The sequence below is a fragment of the Tauraco erythrolophus genome, chromosome 2 (assembly GCF_009769465.1).
Source record: "Tauraco erythrolophus isolate bTauEry1 chromosome 2, bTauEry1.pri, whole genome shotgun sequence".
In the NCBI taxonomy this organism is placed as follows: domain Eukaryota; kingdom Metazoa; phylum Chordata; class Aves; order Musophagiformes; family Musophagidae; genus Tauraco; species Tauraco erythrolophus.
Genome location: NC_141466.1, coordinates 26808714 through 26835719, shown reverse-complemented (window position 1 = coordinate 26835719; position 27006 = coordinate 26808714). Strand labels below are relative to the sequence as shown.

Genomic DNA, 27006 nt, shown 5'->3' with positions numbered 1-27006 from the left:
ACAGGAGGTGTTTAGATTTGTTAAGTTTCTTGCTTTGTCCTTATAATTTAACAAGCCCACAGAATGTGGAGAAGTGAATGAAATACATTTAATTTTCTTTTTCTTTTAAACCTTTTTTATGTTTTCTTAACTAAAAAGAAAGGACAATTCCTTGCATGCAACAGCATGACTGAAGATTAATCATTTCCTACTGCAAAGAACACAAAGGAAAATACCAATCTAAAATTACTTTACAAGGCTCCAACCCAACGTCTGGATATCTAAAAGCATTTAATTTGACATACGTCCTGTATATTAAAATATGCAGATCTTGCAATAGAAAAGTAAAGTATTTTACAAAATTCAAATTCCATTACATTTGATGCACCTTCTGCATCACAGTTCACGCTTTTGACTGTACTCCTTACAACCATGATGTACACTGCGTGTATGTGCAAATCATTACCTCCATCCTTAGGATACATAAGGTTTGCCCTATTTTTAAAGGTTAAGTGGGTCAGACTGGCACATTTGTTCATAATAAACAGCATTGTTATTTTTCCATCCTATCAGTGGTTCTATACTTTCATGAACAAACACTAGAATTTGAGCTTTAATAAAGCACAGAGTGTATGTTAAGAGAAGCAGTTCTAAAAGGAAGTAAATTACATTCCTAAGCCAACCTGTTCACTATAACTCCAGTAAATACGATGCAGCATGTCATAACATTGCTTCACTGGCTTGCCACTGTTTCTGGTTTTGTTTAGGTAAATCAGGCGGGTTTCAGTGGTAAAAGACATGAAAATATCTTACTTTTGAAAACACTGATTTGCAGCAGTAATTTAAAAAAAAAAAACCATAAGGAGGTTAGGCATCAAGACAAAAACCAAAGAAAACTAGTGGAAGAAAATTAAATATCTAACTAACATCTTGATGACTTGCTTTTTTAAATCATTGAGATGGACAGTAGAGAGAAAAAGAAAGTATTAAACTCCAAGTTTTATGATTCTTTAAACTACTTCCTACAAGAAAAGAGGTTGCAAAATAATTACCTATGATCCAATATGTAAGCTGCAGACCTTCTGGAGGTCCTTTTACCTTCAGATAAGGTTTTACATACTTTAACACATCACCTAAATACTCCAGAGTCTTTGCTACCATGGCAGATTTCTCAGGGAGTGTCTGAAGGCCACTGTAAGTTCTGCCAACAGCCTGAGAAAACAGAAACATTGAAATAAATATAAGTAAACTTACTAAGTCTCTTAGAAGGTTTGTGTGAGTTAATTTCTCTTTGTAGACCAAAACTACTCTGATACATAATTCCTTTTCCCTAAAATTGTACCATAAAGCTAACAGAGATGTGCAGTACCTTAATGAATTGGACAAGTGCATTTTTAGGGTCTTGCTTGAAAACTGACTCTTCAACGTGAGCCTTTGAAAGAATGTTTTCTACTTCTGAGAGTTTAAAAATCAGTCTTGTCATTTCAGTCAGCTGCTCCATATAGGCTTTCCCTGTTTGATACAAGAGAGCACAGCAGTAAACACAGTATATAGTTATGCTTTTCAATTTACTTCAGTCCCAAAATCATAAAATGAAACATGACTTCAAAATACAAGGATTCTACAACCAACTGCATCTCTTTAGGCAAAGAATGTGTGTCTAAACTAGTTACATCTTTAATATAGATATTCAAGAATGAAGAGTACTAAGTATGTGTAACCAAATCTTTCATTTTACTGATGGTTTTCTTCAAAATCTACAAATTGCATATAAAAATAGCTGCTACAAGATGTGTTCTACAAATAATTAGAACTGCAGTGTTTTATAGCAGAAGCGATGAAGTATTGCTGTAAGAAAGTAAAATATCCAGTATAGAAAAAGGAAGAACTACTCGCAACTGGATTTTTTTTTTCCTTTTTTTCCTTTCAGGGCATTCACAGCATGATTTCTAACTATTTACTTCAGATTTTCACTTTTTTCAGAGCAGTTTCTCCATGGGGGAAAAATAGCTTGTCTCCTTGGGAGCAAGTTTTTGTTCTTTGCTTCCAAGGAAACAAGCTCTTTTATCTTTGTTTGTGATAAATTTGTCATATGCAGAGCAGGCAAACTATCAATAAATAGCACAAGCAGCGTAAAGAAACACATTTTGTAATTAGGTAAAAGTAAAGGAATACAAACAGAAATACATTTTGTAATTAGCTGAAAATGTTTGCCAGTTTTGCGATATAGAATCGTTACAGCAAACATTAGGGGAATGTGAACACTTACCAACTGTTCGCTCAGCATCTGTCTTGGCCAGCGTACCACTTGGTTGATCTATGAACATTTGCAAAACGCATCGAAACCAAGAACGTACTGTCAAAGCTTCATAGGATGTATATCCCATGCTAGAAAAAGCTTCACACAGTGCACTGCACAGGCAGAAGAGGAAGAAAAAGGTAAAGAGATCTAATAAAAGTATGCAAAAAGGTGGCAGAGCGTCTCATTTGGCTGTAGACATCTAGAAACAGTGCACAGAAACAATTATAAATAAAGTAACAGAAAGGCCAACTGGCATTCCTTTTGTGTACTCCTTTTGTGTACTACTTTTGAGTAACAGACTTTACTCACCATATCCTGATGCCTACATATAGAGAACATGATAAATTCGGTAAATGGTGACATAAAAGCATATACAGGCATATGCATAATTTTTCGGTACATAAAACAAAAGAGAGAGAGCGAAATTCATACAATGGGAAATGTCTTATTCTAAGAACAGATAATTTGACAGTATTAGCTAAATTTACAATGCACAATGCTGGAAATAGTTTATCTGAATCAACCTGGAACTTGACACTGACGCTGCTTAAGCTGCTCCAGCCTTTCATATAAAGCTAGCTCAGGTGCCCTGCACTACTCTGCAGACTGCTTACTCCTAACTACATAAAAAATGGAGAAGAGAAAGTCTGCTTTAGCAAATAAAGACATGTCATGTTAGATCAAAAGGGAAACACACAAAGGCACCTTGGAGATGAGAAAAGAAACCGCTCACACTTACAGACATACGTATTTATGTATATATACACACACAAGTATATACATTCCCACACAGAGCAAATTTGCTGTATATACTTTCAATCAAACACTCACTACTGTTCTACCAGCCAGGTGTCAGGCTGGAGTCAACGGTACCATCAACACTCAATGCACAATCCCTCTACTCTACTGTTCAGTATTCCCAAAGTTTTACTTGCCTTACCACCGCGAGTAGCTGCTGCAGTCACTTTTTTTCCAAGCACATCGGCCCCACATCATTAATTCTGCAGAAACTCCTTGCTAATGGACAGCGGGTCTGTTGTGTACCCTGTTTGCAATTCCTATCGCATGAGCTCTGGGTGTGCTTCAGGTCAGTGAAATTTCTTGAAAATAGTTATACCTTTTTATTTGAGAGATTTCCTCCCTGGTCAGTCCTAGGTGCTTTCACTTTAATGAAAAATGCTTGTACTCTTTTCTTGATATATGTACATATAAATCTACTTATTTTCTACTACTGAATTTTTACTCATGCTTGCAACAGAAAGCCAGCACAGGTCCAGGTGGAAACCAAACTGGATTCTGTTTCTCACTAAACAACATGAACAAAGTTTTTTTTTCCCTATTTCATTTAACTAAAACCGACGACAACTGTATATTTTGTCTGAACATCCTTGCTGAAGTAGTATTGACAAAATAAATAAGGAGACCAAATGCAAGCAAATAAAATATAAAAAACGATAATTAAATTCCAGTACCAAAAGAGAAAAAAACAGGAAGCCTATGGACTTAATGGTCTTTGCAGTATGTATAACCAATAAAAAATTCCAGCATTATGTAATCTTGACGTACACGCCTAGTCTACCTGGCCCCAAAGGCTCACAAAAACATTCTCTGCTATAGTCTCATTCTTGTTTCTCTTGCTTGCTGGTACGTAGGCCACTTAAGTATCTTCCTAAAACTGGAGAGGAATGTGCTTCTAATCCTTAAGAAAGGATGAACAGTAACTACCTGCTAGAAGCATGGCAAGTGGTCCTTATAAATCAGTGCACTTATATACATGCTCAGGGTCAGCTTAAACAGGTTATAATGCTATCACACGCTACACAACACGAATCTGGAGAGGAACTTTCAGGCACTACTGCAAAAGAAATGTCAAAACTTGTGTGCACGTTCCCAAGGGCACAGCTTGTCCATCAGAACCTTTATTATCGATACTGGAATAGCTGATATGCAGAACAAGCTTCAATCTTAAAGAGACCAGGCTGAGCTTGCAGGCTATGTAACAGCATCAGCAACGAAATAATCTTTTTACTTTTTAACTGAGAATGTTTGATGTGAAAATTATCACAACACAGTAACCATGAAGTCTTAAGATCCCAGCACTTAGATACTTTGATAACTTTTGCTCTACAACTGCCTAAGGTAAATAAGTACATGAATCATGCTACAAAAAATTCCAACTTATTAGCATATAATGAAATGACAGTGTTTGGAGTACGATACCTCTGTATAATTCCACCAAAAAAGTCTTATCTTAGGTACTCATTGTCCTTTCCAGAAGGAAATCTGAGCACCTTACAGCTCTGTTGAGGAGGTAAGGACATACCTTCACCTAGTCTCAGATACTTCAGTTTTCACTTTGTTGGTCTTGAGGCAAAAGATAGGGGGGAAAGAATTCTCCTTGAGGCTGAGCAATTGCAACCCCATCAACTCAGGAGCAAAAATATTTGCCTCTGTGTGAGCGCCTTCTATCCCATGCTTCCAGCAGCAGGGAGATTCAGAAAAGCAGAGAGTAACAGAGAGCGAGAACATAAGTGAGAGAACCAGAAAGAACGAGAACGTACACACACGTAAGCAAAAGACAAATACGCATCCTCACTCAGCTAGGGAATTATGCTTTCTCCTGCTAGTTCTCTCAATACAGATCCATGAACCTGACATTTTCAGTTAGTCCATGGGACAATCTGTAAGAGGAGAGCAAGGTCCTCTCGTTCCTTTCTAAGGTGATACTTGGAAATAAAGGTTTGAATTCCCTCAGAGTGCAAGACTCGCTTAACTTGGGTTTTCCAAATTTCCAAGTGCTCTAACCTCTCAACCAACGTACAACAGGTAACTATCATCAATACTAACTGCATTTTCATATGAAATTATGGCAGCAAGGCTGTATGGGAACTCAGTACCAGCCACGTGTCCGTGGTCTGCACTTGCTAATGCAATCATGCTCCCAAGCACTTGGGAACAGGAACGTTTACTGCATTTGGAACCATGGTCAAAATGTTACCTCAGCCAGCATAACATTGTATCTGTGGATACACATGTAAAAATATGCCAGGTGCTTAACGAACATTGCTAATGAATACTTAAGGAACTGCTTTCAATCACTTCCGTGTTTACTGGAGGAACTGGTAATTAGCCTTAAGCACTTGAATGATATCAAAATTCCAGGGTAGACATTAAAATATTTTTCTTGATCTCACCTGAAGAGCAACAGAATTCAAACTATAAATAGGTATTTACGTGCTTAACTCCTATTTCGTTCAGCACACGCTAGGTATTTGCAACCTTGCATGAAACTCATCCTATAGAGATCATACAAAAGAAATATGGCTAATCAGAGGACCAATTGCTCCCATCGAGTTCCAAACAGATACAGGAGAAACTAAATTCAACCTCTTTTAACATCTTCCTGCAAAAAGGCCATAGGCTCATCTTTGCCTACCACACTGAAATAGTCTTTACCATATCCTGATTTACAGCTATGCTTCTTAGTACAATATGCACCCTAAAAAGGTGCAACATTTTTCACTTTCAAATACAGTCCAACATGGAAACACTCCCTCTTTCTCTCTTCTCTCCCACCTCCCCTGCTTCCAAAGCCTGATTCTGAAATGGGGTAAGGGAAGAAAAAAAACTCACCACAACAACCACCACCACCACTCCCCATCTATCTTAGGTTCATAAAGGTCTACTTAAAGCAAATAAAATTTCTCAGGTATATAAAATTCTAAGTGAACAGAGCCCTGGACAACCTGCCCTACCTGACCCTGCTTGAGCAGAAGCATTGGACAAGTTAGTCTACCTGATCTCAAGAGTCCCTTCCAACCTAAACAATTCTGTGTTTCTGTGAAAATTCAACATTGGCATGTAAAACATAAGAATGCGATAAATTTTCTAAATTTTTAATTTAGCAAGTCTTAGACACCTGAGCTACCTGAATATTGATATGCACTCAGAAAGTGTTCCAAGCTTGTCAAAAAGAAAGTTTTAATGCATACATTTCCTTATGATCATTTTCCTTATACGTTCAATACTGCTCTACCCATCCTCCTCAGCTTCTTGCAGAAGTTCTTTTTGAAGAAGTCAAGATATTTAAGCATTGAATACTTACTATATAACATCTTCAGACTTCTGTGATAGCATTTATCTTGACTTTTTATAAGATTTAAGTTTTTGTGTTAAGTATAACTGGTAGGGGAAAAATAAGACCAGTACTTTTAAATGGAAATTTTTAAATTTACCAAGTTACGTTGTTCAACTTCAAGTGCAGCTAGGGCAGGAGGCTACTGCCTTGCCAAGCTGTAACAACTTTGCTCAAGTGTAACAACAACAGAAGGGGGTGGATAACTGTAACTATGCAAATTAAAAACAGGTTATGGTTTCAGGCATTTCACTTTGATGCAGTATTGCTCTTCACAGAAGTACTTCTCTGAAGATATTGTCCAGGTCACCATTTTCCAAAATCTGTTAGTAACAACGCTGTTTCCAATGGAAAAAGTAAGTGGGTAGCTATATGAAAGCTATATAAGTTTTTCAACATACTTACCTCTCTTCCTGAGAAATTTTGAGTATCTTAAGCTATTTTCACACAAAAACAAAGAAACAATCCAACCCAAATAACACCCATTATCCCCTGTGCAATGTCCCAGACGATTTCAACTTTAACAGATGCAAAGAATTTAGACCATCTTAACGAAACATTACTGCTTGAAGCAACATTTTCGACAAGTCTAATGAAGGAATAAGAGGGTACTGGAAGAACAAGCAGTCGCAATTTTCACCTGTTTTGAATTAGGTGACTTAGATATCTTGACACCAGCTGAGGCCACACCATGTCATCCCATCCAAACAGCTGCATCATTGAGAGAACGGGCTGTGGCTGGAGATCTGATAGGGCTTTGCTGGGTATATCCAAAGCTAAGAGAGTAAAACCTGATTTTAAAGAGAGAAAAACATGGCATCATGATAATAGTACATTCCCGTTCCATTAAAAAGCATTGAAAATTAATTATGATTAATAATGTGCAGTCCGAGTGTACCAGAAATCTCAGTTAAAACTGTTAAAACTATTCTAACAGCGTTTGTATACATGTTAAAATGTAGTCTCTCCCCTAAGGAGTTTGTAAGTCAACATGACACACTGAATGCAAAGGAGGGAAAATGGACCCAAACACACACGATTTTAAATATAATTATGAAACCACAGATTACGAATCCTGAAAGCATAGCTTTACGACCTGTGCAATTAAAATTATGTCTTAAAAACTTGCTTTTTTGTCTTCTTGGCCTCCCTTTCTTGCTTCCATCTACCATTTCACATAAGCATTACTGTACTTTACAGGGCTAAGTATTATTTATTTGCTTAGCTGTTTTTACACCTTCTCACAGTGAAGAACTGTATTTGGAAAGAATTCACTCAGTAAAAGCTGGTACCTCTTTATTTTTAGAATAGACTTTCATGTATCAGAAGTTACTGTGTAAATAAAGCACTACAGACAAGCTTATTCTTGAAAAGAAGGATCTTCATATAACAGTTGCAGATCTAGAAACTGGGACAGCTCTTTGCACAGAGTTTTTGATGAAGCATAACCTTTTGCTGTTTCTGTTAGGTCTGCTGTGGAATCTATACCTAACATTACCAGTATTAAAAATATAGCACATTCTTTATGCTGCAAATGACAAATGCATTTAAACTCAGAAAGAAAATGTAATCTGAAATGCTAACCTATAAATTAGGTTATAAGAAATGAGAGGCATCAAATTACTTTGCAGGACAATGAAATAAAGCGGCTCACTAGTCCCCAAATTCTCCAATTCAATTTAAACATAAGTGCAAAATTAATTTATTAAAATAATGATTTATAAAACTGCATGCATTGTGAAGCTGACTTTGAATTAGAAAGAGCTAGTTTTCAGAAACAACAATGAAGCTATTTTAATTAATGGTGTAGGGACGGACTACCTTAAGCGATGAAAGACTTCACATTTCCTTATATGCCTCAAAACAAAAAAAAAGAGGTCATGCAGAGTCCCCACTCTGCCTCAGGTAAGGAAGCAATTTGTGCCAGCCTTCTTCCAGATTATCACATTGTTTTTGCAGCATCAGCCATCACATGGGTGGGGGAGACATGGGAGACAGAAACGATAACGTGAGTCCCAGACTATTCGCCTGGCAGGGGGAGCAGGAGAGCTGTGACAGCTGATCTCCCCTCTGGGCTGCAACCTCTACGGCAAGAAGCTCCCACAGCGTGGGAAGGGTCTGCCTTCCTCTGTAGTGTTGCCTAACACAGCTCTATAAAGCAGGTCACAACTGCACTCCCCTGCTTCTGAGCGGAGTTTATAATAGGTTGTTCTTCTTGCTGTTCCACTGTGTTAATATAAAATAAAAAGATATGACACTGTAGGAAATGAATGAAAGTTTTGACATTAACAACCTCGTCCTTTGATTTGTATTGCTGTTGCCCACACACGCTTCGGTGGTGTGAGACCACTACCGTTGCACGCTGCCTCCTTCATTAACGTTACCTACTAACTACTGCAGAGCTGCTTCAAACGAAGGGTCTTCTAACTTCTCTATTACTAACTCGGTACTTCTGAGCGTACAACTGTATCTAATTCCTATCATGAGGGGAAAAAAATATTTCATATTTCACTTCTCTAAATTCTAGTTAAGCGGATACAGGATTTCAGAGTCACCAAAGAATACAATGCTAGCTACTGATGTTAAAGATCAAACCGGGATTTCTTTCTATTCACTGCCATGCTGACTCGTTGCACATGGAGTTCACATACATATGGAACGTTGTACTTAAAGATTAAAACCTTTCAGTGTAAAAAAAAAAGATAAATAATTAAAATGAATTATGAAATAGTTTTATGACCATGACCATATAGGTTCAGCAAAAAACAATAGTAATGTAATCAATCTTTCAAAAATTGTCTTTGAATATAAAATATTATTTTAAAAAATTTAGTTTGAATCACAACCATAACAAATAGTTCAATACAAAATTGTAATGAACTTCTATAAAAAGACGTAAATTCTAGATATGATGAAAGAAGTTATTTTTATTTATATTGTATAACATTTGCAACATTGATTATAATCTGTGACTAGTAGGGCAAAAGAAGTCAGGCTGGTATAGCTTCAAACCCCTTTGGAGTTCTCAATCTGTTTGTATAGCAAGTAATTCAACTCTACAAGATTTCTTCTTGTCAAAATACTTAGCATGGAATCTACTTTTTGCACTCATGCATATTTAAGTTACTACAAAGAAGTAGAAATATCCCAAAATACAAAATCCTTGAAAGTCTGTGACCCAGGAGATAGCACCCAATCCAGCGGTCGATGCGAGGAGGGAGGGTGGATGCTAACCTGCAGCTGTATCGGCAAGCTGTGGGGAAGGTGGCATCTGTGACATTCTTTGGCTCTTCAAATAGGGAAAGAAATTCCTCCAGAGAGCACTGGCGGCAGCGAGGTGGTGCTCTTTAGCCGCTAATGGAAGCGGCGCGCCCGGGGCCGCGCTCCCTGCTTGAAGCCCCTGGCTCACACGCTTGTGCACGCTCCTAGGGAGAAACGAAAACAACGTTTACGTTCAATAAACGAAAAATTCACATCTTTTTAAAAAAGGCATCCGCAACTACTTTAAACCGTAGAGCCTGAGAACTGAAGGGTCGTTTTGTGCAATTAAAACCTTCATGCAAAGACATTACGCATACCGGTTTATTTGATGGATGAATGATGGCATATTAAGCACCATAAAGTTAATGCTAATTACTAATGTCAACCATTAATTACATGCTTTTTAATATGTCAGATCAAAATGAGAAATAGGCAGCTTTAAAATGAATATCTGCATTTTGCAACTGCTAGCATGACAGACAAGCAAGTCTGCTTACAACCCGAAGCCAGACGCTTTTTTAAAATATTTGTCAGAAAGGTTTTTAGAACGGGGCTGCGTACAGCAAATAATGGCAAATGATTTTGATCAATTGTAAAGCTTCCTTCTGAAACCTATTCCTCATTTATAAAACCTCACTAGGTAGGAGTTTAGATAAGAGAAAAGATTCATTTTATCCCGATGCGCTGCAGACAATTAGGTTCGACAGCGATGCCCAGAGCTTTGTTAGTACAGTAAGGACAAAAGTTACCACTACACATAACTCCCATCTCTTCCTGAGACAATGTGGCATGAATTCAATAACACACTCAATTTTCTTTGATTCTTCTAGTACCATTCCTGCTACTTAATCTAATTTGGAAGTTGTGACTTTCTAGAGGTTTAATAGAGATATGTCTGCAGGGAATCAATGTTCTCAGAGAAATGGGGGGGGAAGCATTAATAAATTTGTCTAGTAGAGCAGGATAGGAGACATTACTGCACTGGGCTGATCAACTAAATAACATGCTTATTAAAAACAATCTGTAGGAATGTACTATCATTCCTGTTCCTATTTATCTTCTGGTCAACTCAATTGAGATTGTGCATTAAAGCACAGGCAGCATTATTACATTTGCTTTATTAAATTCTATAAACAGCACTGTAAAGTCAGAGTCAAGATATTTATAAGATAATGGCAAACAGCAGAGGCATCGAGACTTGCCTTAACACTAACATTTATAGACTATAATATTTCTTTTCTTAATTGCCGTTCTCACGATACAAACTGTTTCACAAAACTCTTCCCCTAGATCTTTATTTGGTGCTCACTCCAATATGAAATAAACCAAAACAAAAATAGAAAAAACTCCAGCCCCTAGTTCCCTTCTGGGAACGTGGGAAAATTATGAAAGAATTACACAACTCACAGCACTCATTAGGACATCTGAAACGGAATAATTTTAAATAAAGAGTAGGCTGGCTGCAAGGCCTTCCCACACTAGGGTTGATATTAGAAGTGCATCTCATTACATCAAATTAGTATCCAAAAATTCTGCTTAACACATAATTTAAAACATAAAACATACTGGCTGTCAAAGGTAAAGATACCTTACGCCTGCCTGCAGGCGTCCATTAGTTTCAATAGAACAGACAGAGAGAGAATTGAGTACTAGCTACTTTTCGAACAGCCACATTTAACACACACAGAAAGGTACGTAATATTAGGAGGAATCAAGTATTTCTTTGACAGGTGGCATGAGTCCAAACATAGGAACTGAAGCCAGGAATTCTAAACCCAAAATTTATTCCCTCTGGGGCTTCACATAAATCATACAGCCTTTGTTAGCCTCAGTTTCCCAGCCATGATATTTGGATAGTAAGAGAGCTTACCCTTTAAGGATGCTCTGAAAACAATCAATGCTTAGAAACTGAGGCTTATATTCCGTTGGTATTCCTATTTACAAGGCATATTCTCCAAGTCAACATGAATTGAAATAGAAGCGAGATTAGCCCAAAAAGTCAAGCAATGCTTCTTTGGGAGTACTCCCTTATTAAAAAAAGGACAAATAAAAGGGTGTAGAAATAGTGAGGCCTAGAGGACAAACAATGAAAAAGTAAAAGCTGGGTTAAAGAAAGAAGTTGAAAATGTATTTTTGCCTATTACAAAAAAAAAGAGAAAAGGTTAACAGTAGAAACAAAGTGCTTTTCTGTTTTATTTTGTTAAGAAAGGAAAGCATGATGCCTCATAGTGCAGAGAATAAAACTTCTGGGACCAAATTCTACCCTATTTACACCCAGACTACGCTGTAAAATTGTGCAAAGACCTTTTTCTCTCCTCTAAATTGCCTCTCCAAAGAAGGGTGTCTTGCATCTCCTTTAGCCATCTATGCAAAGTAGAAAGGTGTACAGACTTCCAAAGCAAGGTAATATATCTCTGTGTCAGTGGAAGGGCAACACGTACAAATCAGTATTTATGTTTATTCATAGTAACCTACACAAATGCTTGCAATAAGGTAAATGCTTAGAATCCATCAGGCATCAATACATGCTATAGCCGATGTAAGTCAGCTACTTCTACCAAAAAGCAAATTTTTTAATTCCATAAAAATATAGATAAATACAATTTTACTTCTTATTCAGGCTTCCACATTTCTCTAACACTAGACAAGCACACCACCAAACGTCACTCAGTTTCTGAAACTATATACATCTAGTTTTCCATTGTGTTAAGAGCTCTGGATCCACTGATCGCGTCATTATGATGGTAAGATCCTGGTGCGTTTTTTACTTGTTTTAAATCACGAATTTCCTATTTCCCTAAAAAGAGGTGGGCTTTGTCGTTTTACTATCAGATCAAATAAACCCTGGCTTTATAAAAGAAGGGGACGTTTGTGATACCTCAGTGAGGATTGCGCTGGATGTGTAAGTATAGCAGTAGCATGTGGGATTATTTTCTACATCCTACATCTGGGTAAGGACTTGAAGCCATTTATCTGGATGCAGATACGTACTCATGAACCATCCTTTTGCAAACATAAACCATGCCTTTGGAAGCCTGGATTACTAAAATGGAGTAAAACTTTAGGTCAAGCTGGAAAAGTAAAACACATAAAAGGCAAAAGTCTGTCTATATAATAGAAATTCCAAGTAACTACTAGTCCACAATCCACACTGGCTGCATATTGACATCCAGTCTTAATACAATGTCATTTAATTTGACCTACACAGCTTCAGAATTTCCCAACATAACAGAAGACCTCTCTCCTCCCACCAGCATTGCCAGGGACACACACTACCACCCTCAGGGGCTCCCAGACTATAAACATAGACACCGGTTTCTTCACAGATGGTATTCCCAGTTCCTCTGCTCCCAGATCATGCTAGGTCAGTCATAGCATTCACAGAACTGAGCTGGCCAGTACAGCCAAGATTAAGCTCAGGAAAGTCTTTTTAAAGGAAATGAATGACCTTTTGATGTTGAAACAAATAAATAACTAAAAAACAACACCTGCAGGACCAACACCCTTGGATAAATCTAGGGCGATTGGGTAGAGATATATGAGCATTTCTAAAACGATAAATGGCTTTGATGCTTAGAATTTCAACTACTAACATCAGTTCTTTCAAGGAAAACTCAGGCAAAGTAAAATGAAACAAAGCATCATCACACTCAGATTCAAAGACAGGTAATAGGGGATTTACGCTCTCTGCAGATCAATGGAACTTGAGTGATACTTGAATTTGGAGACTTCCCTTCCAAACATTCTCCCTCTTTTCGCATCACGGTATTATGATCAATGCAGTTTCTCACTTTGATGTTTTGGCAACAAATGCTTTGTGCCTTGGTCCTATTTTAATGTTGCCATAGAGGTAACAGCAACAGAAGTGAGTGGGGGAAGTTGAGGCTTCTTCAGCTCTGTGGTAGCTACGAAGATTTCAACAGGAAGAACTGAAGAGACATGGAGATTAGCCGATGCAGGGAGCAATAAAGTGACAGTTTTGATTTCAGAGAAGATGACAGAAGAGCTTTACATTCTCTCAACAAACCACAGACACAGAAGTGATTTCAGCTACTTGGAAATGTGCACAACAACAAAGTTATCTTAAGGTCTCCCAAAAATCAAAAGCCCCAAGAATACAATGAAAAGCATGTTTGTTTCTGCTGAAAAGATTATCAACAAGTTACACAATAAAAATGGCATTAAAATAAAATCCAAAACAAAAGTGCCAATGTTGACACAATTTCCTACAGAAATGTGTTTCTGCTTCCCTTTCCCTCTTACTTGCCAATACAAAGAAATCATATAGCACTATTGTATGGCAAAACACTGGGCTTTCCTGTAGAAATCTATCCAGTCATATTTTCTATGGTTGTATAAATCTCACTGCAGTATTACACTCAAAATTTGTGTCACAGGTGCAAAACTCTGAGATCTCTGTGAGACAGCAGTCTGCTCAGCTTCAGTGACCAAACAGTATCTACCAAGCAGCATTTCAGAATTTAGTTCAAAATTACTCATCCAATTTCTCTTGCTTCAAATGCCATAAAACATCAATACTTCTTTAATACTTCTACTTATTTCTTCCTTTCATTCTATCAGAATTGTTGCTTCTTACGGTGACCAGAACTGGAAGCAAGGTTTAGGCAGAAGCCACACACATTTCCAGCAACTAGTCCTATCCAAGATTAAGATGAAAAAGATCCTTGAGTGTCCTCCATATGCCTTGGAAAATAATCCAGTATGGGTATTCAACTAGGTAACCATTATGCCATTTAGTTACATGATGGTTATAGAAAACTGCAACTACGGCACGTATTTCATTGATCCATATAGATACCAACTTCCATGTTGACAAACTCACCATTCAACTTTTACTTAGTAATTTGTTCACAAGCATTTACTTATTTTTATGTCTTGAAATACACAGTTTACTCTAAATACATGTACATTTCTGAAGCCCTATTTTATAGTAGTATAACAGGTTATAATACAAAATGTGAAGGAGAACACATTTTTAGAGTCAAAAATAATTATTTTCATATAGAATATTTCAAAACATTCAAAAAAGAAAACCTAGTTTAAGTATAGACTATAATACTGGCATTCATGGTTGCATCTGGGTTCAAGTTTGCTTTCAAGTAGTATCATGGAGCTGTGCCAAGGTACAAGTAGCAAACTGCATGATTCTACCTCTCTTACACATGCAGATTCATGAAAATGAAATGGATCCATAGAAGTGGCACACTAGTTGCACAGTGGTTTCACAATGGCTCAGCTCCTTCAAAAAGAAAGTATCCAAACTAATTATGCTTGGAGATTGGTGGGAAGTCGTATATGTGGTTTTCAGGCATCTCATGGCAAAGGCTTTTGGCTTCCTCATCACTGGTGAATGATGTGACCACTTGACCTAATGTGTAAAAAAGTGAACCTTCCTTCTCTTGGCCATAGTTCTGAACGCAAGTAGGCCAGGTCTGCACTGAACTCTTCGTTATCAGCACGTTTAGTAAGCGCACTGACAGCATGCTTACAAGAATTTTAAGTGATAAAACATCTAGTTTACGTCCTCAAAGTGCCTCAGCTGGATGCTAAACAGCTAAGGCCTATGAAAACAGCCTTAATGTCTCTGGGCATACAAGTTCAGATACTTAGGGAACTTTAGTGGTTAAAACGGAGTCACCTACAGACTTTCAGACACTTCCATATTCAGGCTGTTTCTGTGAAACACGCAGGAAGGAAGGTGACTAAATTCTGATTCAAGCAACAAAGTTCTCTTTTAAACCTGTTTCTAAGCTGTTTGGGATACAATTTCTTTTTTATATTCCTTTATACAGCAACCAGTATATTGAGACTGGCATGACTGCAACCACTATCAACCGGACAGAAGTAATCCTACCTCAATTCAAAATCTCTCAACTTAAATTGTTTCCATATATATATATATGCACACATATACACAAAGTATCTGTAAAGTTTCTTCATATTTGAGCAACAGCCTCCTCATTCTTTGATAACTCAAAAAACCCCGGAAAGAGCACAGAATTTTAATCCACCTTTATGGAATTAAAAAACAGATTTCAGAAAGATTAGCAAATGAGAAACTTAAGGCCAAAAATAATTTTTCCCATCCATTGAAAGAAATATTTGAAAAAAAATTCCCAGTTTATAATGAAAGTGTCAGCACTGTATAAGCCACAAGGACAGCATCACCACTAGCACAGAGCTGTACTGCTGACTGTACAAACAGAACCAGAAAAATCATGATACAATATTAACAAACATTAACATGCCCCCATCAGATCAGTATTTATTAAATCATGTTTCAGTGTTCTCCCTTCAGTTTAATTTGCTTCAATAATCCACAACAAACTGGATGTTTAAATGTTTACTGCAAAAAGGATGTCCAAAGAATATACTTGGTTAAGTATGTGTATGATAATCACTGATTGGTGTGATGAGGTAGGGAAGGCTAACAAGGGAAGAGGGACACTTTTCAGAACCCTAACATCCAGGATTTTATCAAATGCTTTAATTCATCTATTCCTGCTTAAGCTTTTTATGGCACAGATTTGCACAACAACATATATATCAGTGTTACAACATGCCTTCATCAGGCACAACAATGTGAAGCATACAGAAAGTGACATCTTAGATGTTGGATGAGATCCAAAGGGATAAAAGGATCCAATAGTTAAAAAGCAAGGCACAAACAGATCTCAGGCTCCTGAATCATAATTCCCAAACTGCTCACTCAGATCATCCTCTTCTGACTGAGAAGTCCCCAAGGTGCTTGCAAGTCAGCTATGCAAATGCCTTCAGCTGAGCATCTAACCCACAGTCTCAGCCTACTGGGACCCAGAAAGCTGATCATGACTAACTCACACCAAGAAAAGCAGGCTGCACGAAGCACAGCAGTAGCTACCTTCATTTTAAACCCTGGAATAGATCTTTTTTTTTTTAATATAAAAATCAATGAGTCACAGCCTCAGAGTGGAGGGCACCTAGGTCCAGTTTTGATAGCCTGGTGTTGGGATCGGGCTCTGCTTTTGGATTGTGAGTTTTACATTTAGTCAGTCACTGGATAAAAATGCGAAATCCCAGAAAAAGGACTGGAGCACATAACACTCTCCCTCCCTGTATTACGTCCTATCCACCAGGTAACAGATATTTAATTGTTCAGACTACCTGTTGTCTGTTATTTAAAAAAAAAACAACAAAACAAACAACAAAGAAACCACACAGAAAAGACCCCACCAAAGTCAAACATGTTTAAGTACACATCTTCAGCAGTAGGACTTAATAATAGTTCCAAGCACACAGATTTCTGTTCTTCATGAGATTGAATCAGACATCTCTGGACCCACCAGACACACATTGGACTCAACTCTTCACTCCATAGTTTCTGTAGGTTAGCAGTAGACAGCTTCCCATGCAGGAGGCAAGAGTGGCTTGTTTTATAAGACACACATGCTGCACATGCCAAACAAGTTGCTGCTCAGCTGGACTTGTTACTGTAGGCCATCAGACCATTGAATCTTGGAAGACCTCTACATCATTTGAGAGCAAGAGCCTTCCAAGTTTTGGTGTCCTCCCAGCTCATCTGAACGGAGCTGGCAGGGAGGCAGATGGCCCTAATGCTCAGGAGTAAAAGGTCGACAGAGGCCTAAATCACTGTAACACTCTAGGACTGAGGTGCTTCAGATCATAATTTAAAGGACTTGTTTATATAGGTGTGTGTGTAGATATATATAGAGAGATAAATAAAAATACCAGGGCACCTAGCTCAGGCTGCAAGAGACACACAAACATTAGGGCAGCATTTCAACTAGGACAGCTTCTCTGTAAAGCCTTAGTTAATCATTGCTAAAAGATACTCCACCCTCCTCTATCCAAAAATCCTAACCATACTGTGTTCTGTTCTTTCCACACATACACACATATCAGGAAAACATTGACCTTAAACATCCTAAAAACATATTTTGCATTAAGTTGCCTTAATTGAAAAAATGCCTATTAACAAAATAGAAAAGGCACAGATCCTTTCAATTTACCACACATCAATTGCTGCCTGAGTAGAAGCAGATCACATACTCTTTCCAACTGAAGATACAGTAGGTTTAAAGGGAGCCATTCCAATTCTCTCATTGATGGTTTAAATCTTCAAATCTCAGTGGAAGAGCCTAGTATATTCCTATTGTTAGTGGATCATTGACAGAACAGACTCAACAGTTAAGAACCTTCTAATGTGACAATTTATATAAGCAGAGTAATTAAAGTATATTAGAAATCCAGATAATCTCCCCCAATCAAACCAATGAAGGGCAGCCCATGGGCATTCAAATCACTCATTGCAATTTAGCTCAGGGTCACCTTCCCAAGTTAAATAATATCAAGAGAAAATACCTTAAACTAAATGATCCTTACTCATTACTAAACCTATTCAGGAAATCACATAAAGTATTTTAAAGACACAAATATTTTAAGAACAGTTAACCACTTTAAACAACTACTTATTTCCTTTTAGTGATTTGAAGACTAAAGCCAAGTTTCATTTCTCAGACATTACTTGGGATATTCACTAAAACATAGGAAAGAGCAGGGAAAATGTGACAGATACTTTTAAATGTTACAATGCAAGTACAGCAGCAGAAATATTTTCTCACGTTATCAGAGTGTGTGCATTAGTACAGATGACGCAAGTTGTCAGTAATTAAATAATTATACTATCAACGGCTAGGGAATCTAGCTCTTCAGATTTTTTAATATTCTCACAAGCAATTATATTTTTTTACTTTTTCTGTTTCGTTTTTTTTTGTTTGTTTTATGTATCTTCTACAAGTAAGACTATCAACTGCACAATTAAAAGCATTTGATTACATTACATTTTGACATAAAATAACAAGTAAATAAAAACTAGTATTCTTTATAAAGCTTTCCGAGTTAAAGGTTACATTAAAAAAAAAAATCCAAAACATAACTGTCGCAACTGACCCTGTAATATGCAAAAATGGAAAACATACACTATGGAAATTTTAAGTCAATGTTCCTAACATGTTGGGTTTTATTTTCTAAACAACTGAAACTTTAAATATATTCATTCTTTGGGAGTTCATCTTCTGGACTTCTAGAAGTAGCACACAGGAGTGACAAAGAAGACTCAATATCTAGGTGTAATTCATAGATACTTCTTTACTTTTTTCTACTGAAGGGCACAAAGACCAAAGCAGTACTAGCCTCAACATTCCTGCCCTTTACTGGAGAGCAGTAAAAGTTCCCAGGATACCATCAACAGACTTGGCAGAGACAAGAGGATTAAAAAAAAAGTCTAAAACTCATGCTGTTGCAGGAAGAACTATGGAAATCCTTCAAATAGGGAAGTGGACAGATAGCAACTGCTGAAAATTTCAACTCAGAAAGAAAAAAAAAAACAAAAAATCCAAACAGAAATGAAGTGACTTCCAAGCACAGTCAGCTCTCCCTCCTCATTATACCACTTCTTTCATCACTTTCTTCCTGCAGCAACCTTTCCCTCATGCACTATATGGCAGAAGAGAGACCTGGAATGTGTTATGAGCAGCCTGTCCTGTCCTTCTGACTCCCGGACAAGTGTGGATGCAGTGAGACTTGCAATGATCTAGGCCAAAGAGATGCCATAATAGTGAGATGCAAGTGAAAAGGCTCATACAAACATGTGGATGAATTTTCCCCCAGTTGCTTGATGAAGGTCTTAAATATATGTAGAACTGGGCTAGCAGTCCACCTGAAAGGCTTCTTATTAAATTACAAGAAACAGCAAATATTTGGAAAAGAACTAGGATAAAATAAAATCATCGACAGAGAAAAAGGAAATCAAGCTTGAAATTCTTCTTTACTGGTCGGATTCTGTCTACTTTAATGAGAGGCAACGCAGGTGTCACCAAAATTGTGATTCTACAATGTGCAATATTAAAGATGCAGCAATAAGTTTGAATTATTTTCTATGCATTTAACTTTACAGTTTAGAGAAAGGCTGTTCATTAGTAGGTCTACATTCGTCATGGACACAAAATGTCAACACATCTTATATTGCTCCTTCAATCTACTGATACATAGGTAACACAATATTTTTAGATGCAGAACACTAGGAAATGTTTTTCTAAATTACTCTAAAATGTTATTTCAGATTTCTTCTAGAATGCAAATATTTTCCTAAAGCATTTACTGTTTTGTAAACAATCAAATAGCATAACAGTCCCTTAGTTAACCACTAAATCACTCATCAATAAATTGTTTTACCCATTTTTGAATGGTTAGGCTTAATGAGTATTCCCTGCATATACCTAGGTGGAGAAATGGCCAAGACAACATCTGCAGGACTACACTAATAGAAAAAAAAATAATAAAAAAAATCTGCACATCAAAAAGCTCATCTCCTAATATCAAAGGTTCTCATCTTCACTGGGATGGAAAGTGTTAATCCTGTGAATAAAAGGTTTTCAACTGCAGTTGAATCATGTGAAGATTATCAATATAGCAGCAATGTACAAAGGGGCTTCAGCAAGGTTACAGAGTTTAATATAATCCTCTCTATAGCAAAGCATAGTAATAGAGAACCCTGTGTTCACTGTGACAGCATGTTGTGTGCGCTCAGTAATACTTCTAAAATATACAGGGAGAGCAAGAAATCCCCAACATCTCTACTATATTCAAAGACAAAGTAAAGATATTAACAAGAACAGACACCCAAGCCTAAAACACAAAGGTACAAAAAAGCCAAACATTCAGAGCTGCAGAATGTTAGCACTTTCTCCTCAACCTTTCTCAAAGGGTTTAACTACATCACCGAAAAGACAAGGTGTTACGACCATAATTTAAATGCAAGCAACAAAGCCCTAGCCTGCTTTGGCTAGGTCTGCTGGGAGGGAATACTGCATGTGCTTCAGCCAGCCTAGCAAATTTGTGCCAGAGAGCCGTTGTCTTTTCCTAACCGCATTTAACTAAGATGAGGTTGCAAGAGCAGCCAGACAACATCACCTGCGTTAATTCAGCGTTACTACTTCACATTTCAGCTTGTGGAACAGTCCTGGGAAAAACAGACAGCTATTTTGAGCCCAACCGCAATTTTCCTTCACTACCTTCACTGGTATCCAGCCTCCCCTGTACTACACAGACATATGCCAAGATTGCCGTTTTCTTTGAGTCTTTAATGCAAAGTATGAACTGGAACACACACATACACACATGAAGTGACCCTCTGCCATCCCAAAAGCTCAAGTCCCAGGAGAGTCAGCCCAGGTATTCACTCACTTCAGCAGCGGGGCTCAGCCGTTCACAGATCTCAGCCAAGCACTCTGCGCTAGATTCTGTGGTGTTCGAGACACTGGGAGTCATCTTCTTGCTTTGAACAGGTAAGTCAGTGCTCAGTTCTTTCAAGAAACAACACAGAAAAAGCAACCACTTAAAAAAGACATTTAGCTTGCCTAAGCAGACTTTCAGCACAGGTCGGATTCAGAATTTTTTAATCCTCTGAAAGAACAAATAGAGAAAAATAAAGGGAAAAAGCAGACAGGGTACATTTGAAATTGATACTTTCCTAAGCTGTTCCCCTTTTTAGTTCAGATACACACAAAAAACCTCACCTAAATCAAACCTAATATTTCTAAATCACTGTCATTTCACAGAATTTAAAATAGCTCTGTTTCAATTCTTAAAAGCCTTATTTTGAATAGCAATCTCTGTAAGAGACTGACATTAGAATCATAGAATCGTTAGGGCTGGAAGGGACCTTCAAAGGTCATCTAGTCCAACCCCCCTGCAAGGAACAGGGATATCTCCAACTAGATCAGGTTGCTCAGGGCCTCATCCAACCTGGCCTTGAACGTCTCCAGGGATGGAGCATCCACCACCTCTCTGGGCAACCTGTGCCAGTGTTCTACAACTCTCATGGTAAAAAATTTTTTCCTAATATCCAACCTGAATCTACCTCCCTCTATTTTAAAACCATTACCCTTTGTCCTATCACAACTGGCCCTCCTGAACAGCCTCTCCCCATCTTTCTTGTAGGCCCCCTTGAGGTACTGGAAGACCGCTATCAGGTCACCCCGGAGCCTCCTCTTCTCCAGGCTGAACAGCCCCAACTCTTTCAGCCTGTCCTCATAGGAAAGGTGCTCCAGCTCTCTTATCATCTTTGTGGCCCTCCTCTGGACCCTCTCCAACTGGTCCATGTCCTTCTTATGTTGGGGACTCCAGAACTGGACGCAATACTCCAAGTGAGATCTCACGAGGGCAGAGTAGAGGGGGAGAATCACCTCCCTCGACCTGCTGGCCACGCTCCTCTTGATGCAGCCCAGGACGCGGTTGGCCTTCTGGGCCGCAAGAGCACATTGCCGGCTCATATTGAGCTTCTCGTCCACCAGTACTCCCAAGTCCTTCTCCTCAGGGCTGCTCTCGATCCATTCTCCGCCCAGTCTGTATCTGTGCCTGGGATTGCCTCGACCCAGATGTAGGACCTTGCACTTGGCCTGGTTAAACTTCATGAGGTTGGTACGGGCCCACCTCTCCAGCCTGTCGAGGTCCCTCTGGATGGCATCCCTCCCTTCCAGCGTGTCGACGGCACCACACAGCTTGGTGTCATTACAATTAGTTTTGATCAAAGTAAGACAAAACTCCCCTATAAATTTCTGTACACCGTGCAAAACTTCAGAGCAGTGTCTCAGTTTCTGCTGCACCATTCTGCAAAGGCCCTCTCAGAGCTGCTAGTGGGCTGTGAGCCACGTAACCTGACCCATAAACGCCATGTTCCCCCCACCGTAAGATTCAGAGCGTGTTCATCACACGACTGAAATACTCTCTTTATCAGAGGCAGCCATTCGGTCAGGAGGGCACAGTCTGCAGGCACATCGCCCCACACGCCGAGCGTTTAAAAGAAAAACCACGCTTATCCACCACCGATGGAGGGTGGGGGTGGTGGGTGTCATGCAGGAGTCAGGGGTAGCGCTCTCATCAGCCCTGACTGAGAGACACTTCGTGCTTTGGCTTTGAGAGTTTCATTCACTTGGTTGTTTTAAACAGGGCTCATCTTTTGTATAGAAGATTTGTTAGAAAACTACTGAGAAATCAAATTACATTTCTATAATTTTAAATTATAGGGACATAATTTCTTTTTTTTTTTTAAAGTATGAGACTAAATTTGGTTTCCAAAGTATATTATGTTTGAAAAAACAGAAAGTCTAGATTGCTTCAGATATCTTTATTCAAGTTCATAGTCTATCAGGAACATAAGTGCTAGTATCTGTCATATAGAGAACACACAGTATTAGTTGTTATGTATTTTAGCTGGGAACAGCAAATCACTGCTGGTACACAAGATCATTTTTAACAACCTTCCCATAACCGCTCTTCCTTCTTGCCATCAGAGCAGGATGGAATTATAATCAGAGACTCAAGGGTCACAGCAAATAAGCTGACTTAGCACCAGCTGCTCCCTGTTAAAGACCACCTTTCTTCAAAATATTCAAAAGCAAGATCCACTCAACCCTGTCAAGGCCTCCTGACTGAGATCTTTGGTTGTAACGTTCCAGCTAGATGCCACACATCAAACAATATCCTGGTATCATATGCAACAGTCCTGCTTTGAATACATACTGTTGAGTACAAAACCCACATTCTCCATTCTTACTGAGAAATAAGAGTATCACAAAATGGTTGAGGTTGGAAGAGATCTCTGGAGGTTATCTGGTCCAACCTCCCTCCTCAAGCAGGGATACCTAGAGCCAGCTGCCCAGGACCATGTCCAGACGGCTTTTGAGTATCTCCAAGACTGGAGACTCCACAAACTCCCTGGGCCACCTGTGCCAGGGTTTGGTCACCCTCACAGTGAAAAAGTGTTTCCTGATGTTCAGAGGGACCCTGCTGTGTTTCAGTTTGTGCCCAATGTCTCTGGTCCTGTCACTGGGCACCACTGAGAAGAGCCTGGCTTTGTCCTCTTTACACTCTCCCTTCAGATATTTCTATACACTGGTACGATCTTCCTGAGCCTTCTCTGCTCCAGGGTAAACAGTCCCAGGTCTTTCAGCCTTTCTGCAAGGGCGAGACGCTCCAGTCCCTTCATCTTTGTAGTCCTTCTCTGGGCTCTCTCCACTATGTCCACATCTCTCTTGTGCTGGGGAGCCTAGAACTGGACTCAGAACTCCAGGCATGGCCTCACTAGTGCTGAGCAGGGAGAAGAGACCATCTGTCTCCACCTGTTGTCAATGTTCTGCCCAATACAACCCAGGATAACATCAGCCTTCTTTGCAACAAAGTTACATTGCTGGCTCAAAACCCTGATGAAGGTATATGGAAACCTTCAACGTCATTACAAAATTAATCATATGTGAATGTAATTTATAGTGAGAATCAGAATGCCAGTTTATCTTAGAAACTGAAATAAAGTAGAAATGCTGAAGTGAAAAAAATGAGTGCTTCTGATTTCAGTCATGTTACTAATACAGAGGCAAACTGCGGATTGCAAATGGGTATCTTCCAGAGGACTCTTCTGTTAGAGCAAAACTTCTACCTGTGAAAATTTTATCCTTACATTTGATAAAAACTTCCTTCATCACAATCTTAGTCCATTGCTTCCTACACCTTTGCAAAAGATCTGCTTCCACCTCATCTGTAAGCCCCCCATTAGACTGTTGTACAAAACAATAAAATGCCTTTCCCTTGCCACCTCCCATCTAAGCCACCTTTATCTAAGGATGAACAAACTTAGTTTTCTCTGCTTCCCCTGACAGGGGATGTGCTTCAGACCCCTAATCATATTGGTGGTCCTCTGATGGACTTAAATCAGTATTTCAATGTTTTTTTTGCACTGCTTACTTATACTACGTAATTTACTTGAAATACATTCTTCTAGAACACCAGGAGAGCAATGAAGTGTAGCTGTCTATAGCTACACAATGACCCAGACTCTGATACAACAAATTTCCTGAATTTTTACAAGCTAAGCCTTTTTTACCAATTCCTTGCTGTCTTTTGTTCACAAAAAAATTCCACATAAATGATAACTACGCAGTGTGACTGGAATGCCAATAACCTGGTTCTGAAAGGCCAGTACTGAAATCCATTTTTAAGTATGATAATTTCCAAAGTCCTGCCTTTAGCTCTTCTGTGGGACTCAGATCAGTATAACACCAATTGTCAGAGAATTATAATAATGGGACAGGTTCATATCTTCTGTAAGCTACTGTTTACACTATTTAAAAACTAATTTTTCACGCAGTAAACATAGCTAAAAAAAATAATAAATTAAAGCTTCCAGGTTGACCTTAAACAGATTTCTCACGATTCAGAGCCCAGTAGTTCAACGAACTCCCAGACGAACTCCCAGTGTTGATTGACTCCCCACGCAGGGGAACAGACACACATACTGTACTAAAGTGGATCTCCGTTTAAGCTCACAACATTTCATTCAAACATTGAAAGCATGTAGATCACTTTGGAAAAGCTTACCATTTGAGAGATGTGATGGTAAATTTATGGCCATGTAAAGATCATTAAAATTCTTCTTAGTCACACTATGAAAAAAAAGTCAAAGTTTGGGAAATGGCTGGCAACAAATTCACCGAGGTCAACTTCACCACATCTCTCAGATGTTTTCCTTTATCTAGCACAGCTTTAAAAATGCAGTTTCTCTCATTGAGCATGTTCTCACCCAGACTCAAGTACCAAGAAGACACAGTGAAACTGATGAAGTAGCCATTCTGGCTGCAGAAATTCAAATGTTGAGTTGGTGTCACTCAGCTGAAAGTTCCTGATCTGATCAGGAGATGTGGAATGGACTCTGAGGATAACTATGCAAAGTTCTGATGGGAGGTAAAGGAACAGTATCAAAATATAAACCCCAAATACTGAAAAGAAAGAAACTAGAAGTACTGCATCAAGAGGAGCGTGGCCAGCAGGTCGAGGGAGGTGATTCTCCCCCTCTACTCTGCCCTCGTGAGACCTCACCTGGAGTACTGCGTCCAGTTCTGGAGTCCCCAACATAAGAAGGACATGGACCAGTTGGAGAGGGTCCAGAGGAGGGCCACGAAGATGATAAGAGGGCTGGAGCACCTTTCCTATGAGGACAGGCTGAAAGAGTTGGGGCTGTTCAGCCTGGAGAAGAGGAGGCTCCAGGGTGACCTTATAGCGGTCTTCCAGTACCTCAAGGGGGCCTACAAGAAAGATGGGGAGAGGCTGTTCAGTAGGGCCTGTTGTGATAGGACAAAGGGTAATGGTTTTAAAATAGAGGGAGGTAGATTCAGGTTGGATATTAGGAAAAAATTTTTTACCATGAGAGTTGTAGAACACTGGCACAGGTTGCCCAGAGAGGTGGTGGATGTTCCATCCCTGGAGACGTTCAAGTCCAGGTTGGACGAGGCCCTGAGCAACCTGATCTAGGTGGAGATATCCCTGTTCCTTGCAGGGGGGTTGGACTAGATGACCTTTGAAGGTCCCTTCCAGCCCTAACCATTCTATGATTCTATGATTCTACTGCTACTCAGTTATCTCTTCAGACATTCTCAATATAATTTCCAGTTAACACACCTGTCTTACCATTAAACATGTAACACTTTGTCATTACCATGCCATTCTTATTTTTCAGGTAGAAAGCCTGAGAAAATATTTTTCCGCATTTCTCTTAATTTAAAACAAGACTGTACAGAGAAAGGAACTGTAGTTCAAATAAAGTTTTTCCTTTTTACAGTGAAACTCTCTTGCTCCAGCTCCTCAAGCTGCCTTTGCAGAAAATCAAAAACTACATGCATATGGATACTCTCTAGCAACCTGCTGGGAGACATATACTGTAAGTGGTTTAGGAAAATCTTTCTCTCCAAGAGAGAAAACAGATTTTGGAAGGCAGACAAGCTTGTACTTAAGATAATGAAGTAACTTATTTCCAAATTCCAAAACAAAGTATTTTATTTCCTTCCTGAAAAATCAATTTTGTTCTTTATGGAGTATCTGTTGTTTTAGAGGATGCTGTTTGTGTAATACATCTTTTTATTGAAGGAGATTACTTTGGGTACCAAACATCCCCTACTAACATTGTTCCCAAGATTCGGTAATACAGACAGTAGAGCTAATTTTCTGTCATCCAGGAAGAACAGTAGGCTTGCTAAATTTTTATCATCATCCTCTCTGAAACACAGTAAAAATCACTGTTAGAACTGATAGTTTATTAGATCAAAGCTACCATCAACAATGTCAATTCTTCCTGGTCATGTTAACAGGAAAATGTTTTACGAGTTCTACCACTGGGCATCCATTTAACTTCCAGCACCAGCTATGCTGTAAAACCGTGCACATAATTTATTTGGTGACCTGCGTGTGTGGGAAGCATTAT

At 38.7% G+C, this 27006-nt stretch overlaps 1 protein-coding gene across 1 annotated transcript in view; it reads right to left on the bottom strand.

Annotated features, from left to right (window-relative positions):
- The window catches only part of MMS22L (MMS22 like, DNA repair protein), a 99416-nt gene that overhangs the window by 16951 nt on the left and 55459 nt on the right, over window positions 1-27006 (bottom strand). The window contains exons 15-19 of the mRNA XM_086608170.1: window positions 9651-9841; window positions 7057-7207; window positions 2249-2391; window positions 1349-1491; window positions 1032-1191 (exon numbers count right to left, since the gene is read on the bottom strand). Of these exons, the coding sequence (XP_086464296.1) occupies window positions 1032-1191; window positions 1349-1491; window positions 2249-2391; window positions 7057-7207; window positions 9651-9841 (788 nt within the window). The remainder of the gene's footprint in view (window positions 1-1031; window positions 1192-1348; window positions 1492-2248; window positions 2392-7056; window positions 7208-9650; window positions 9842-27006) is intronic.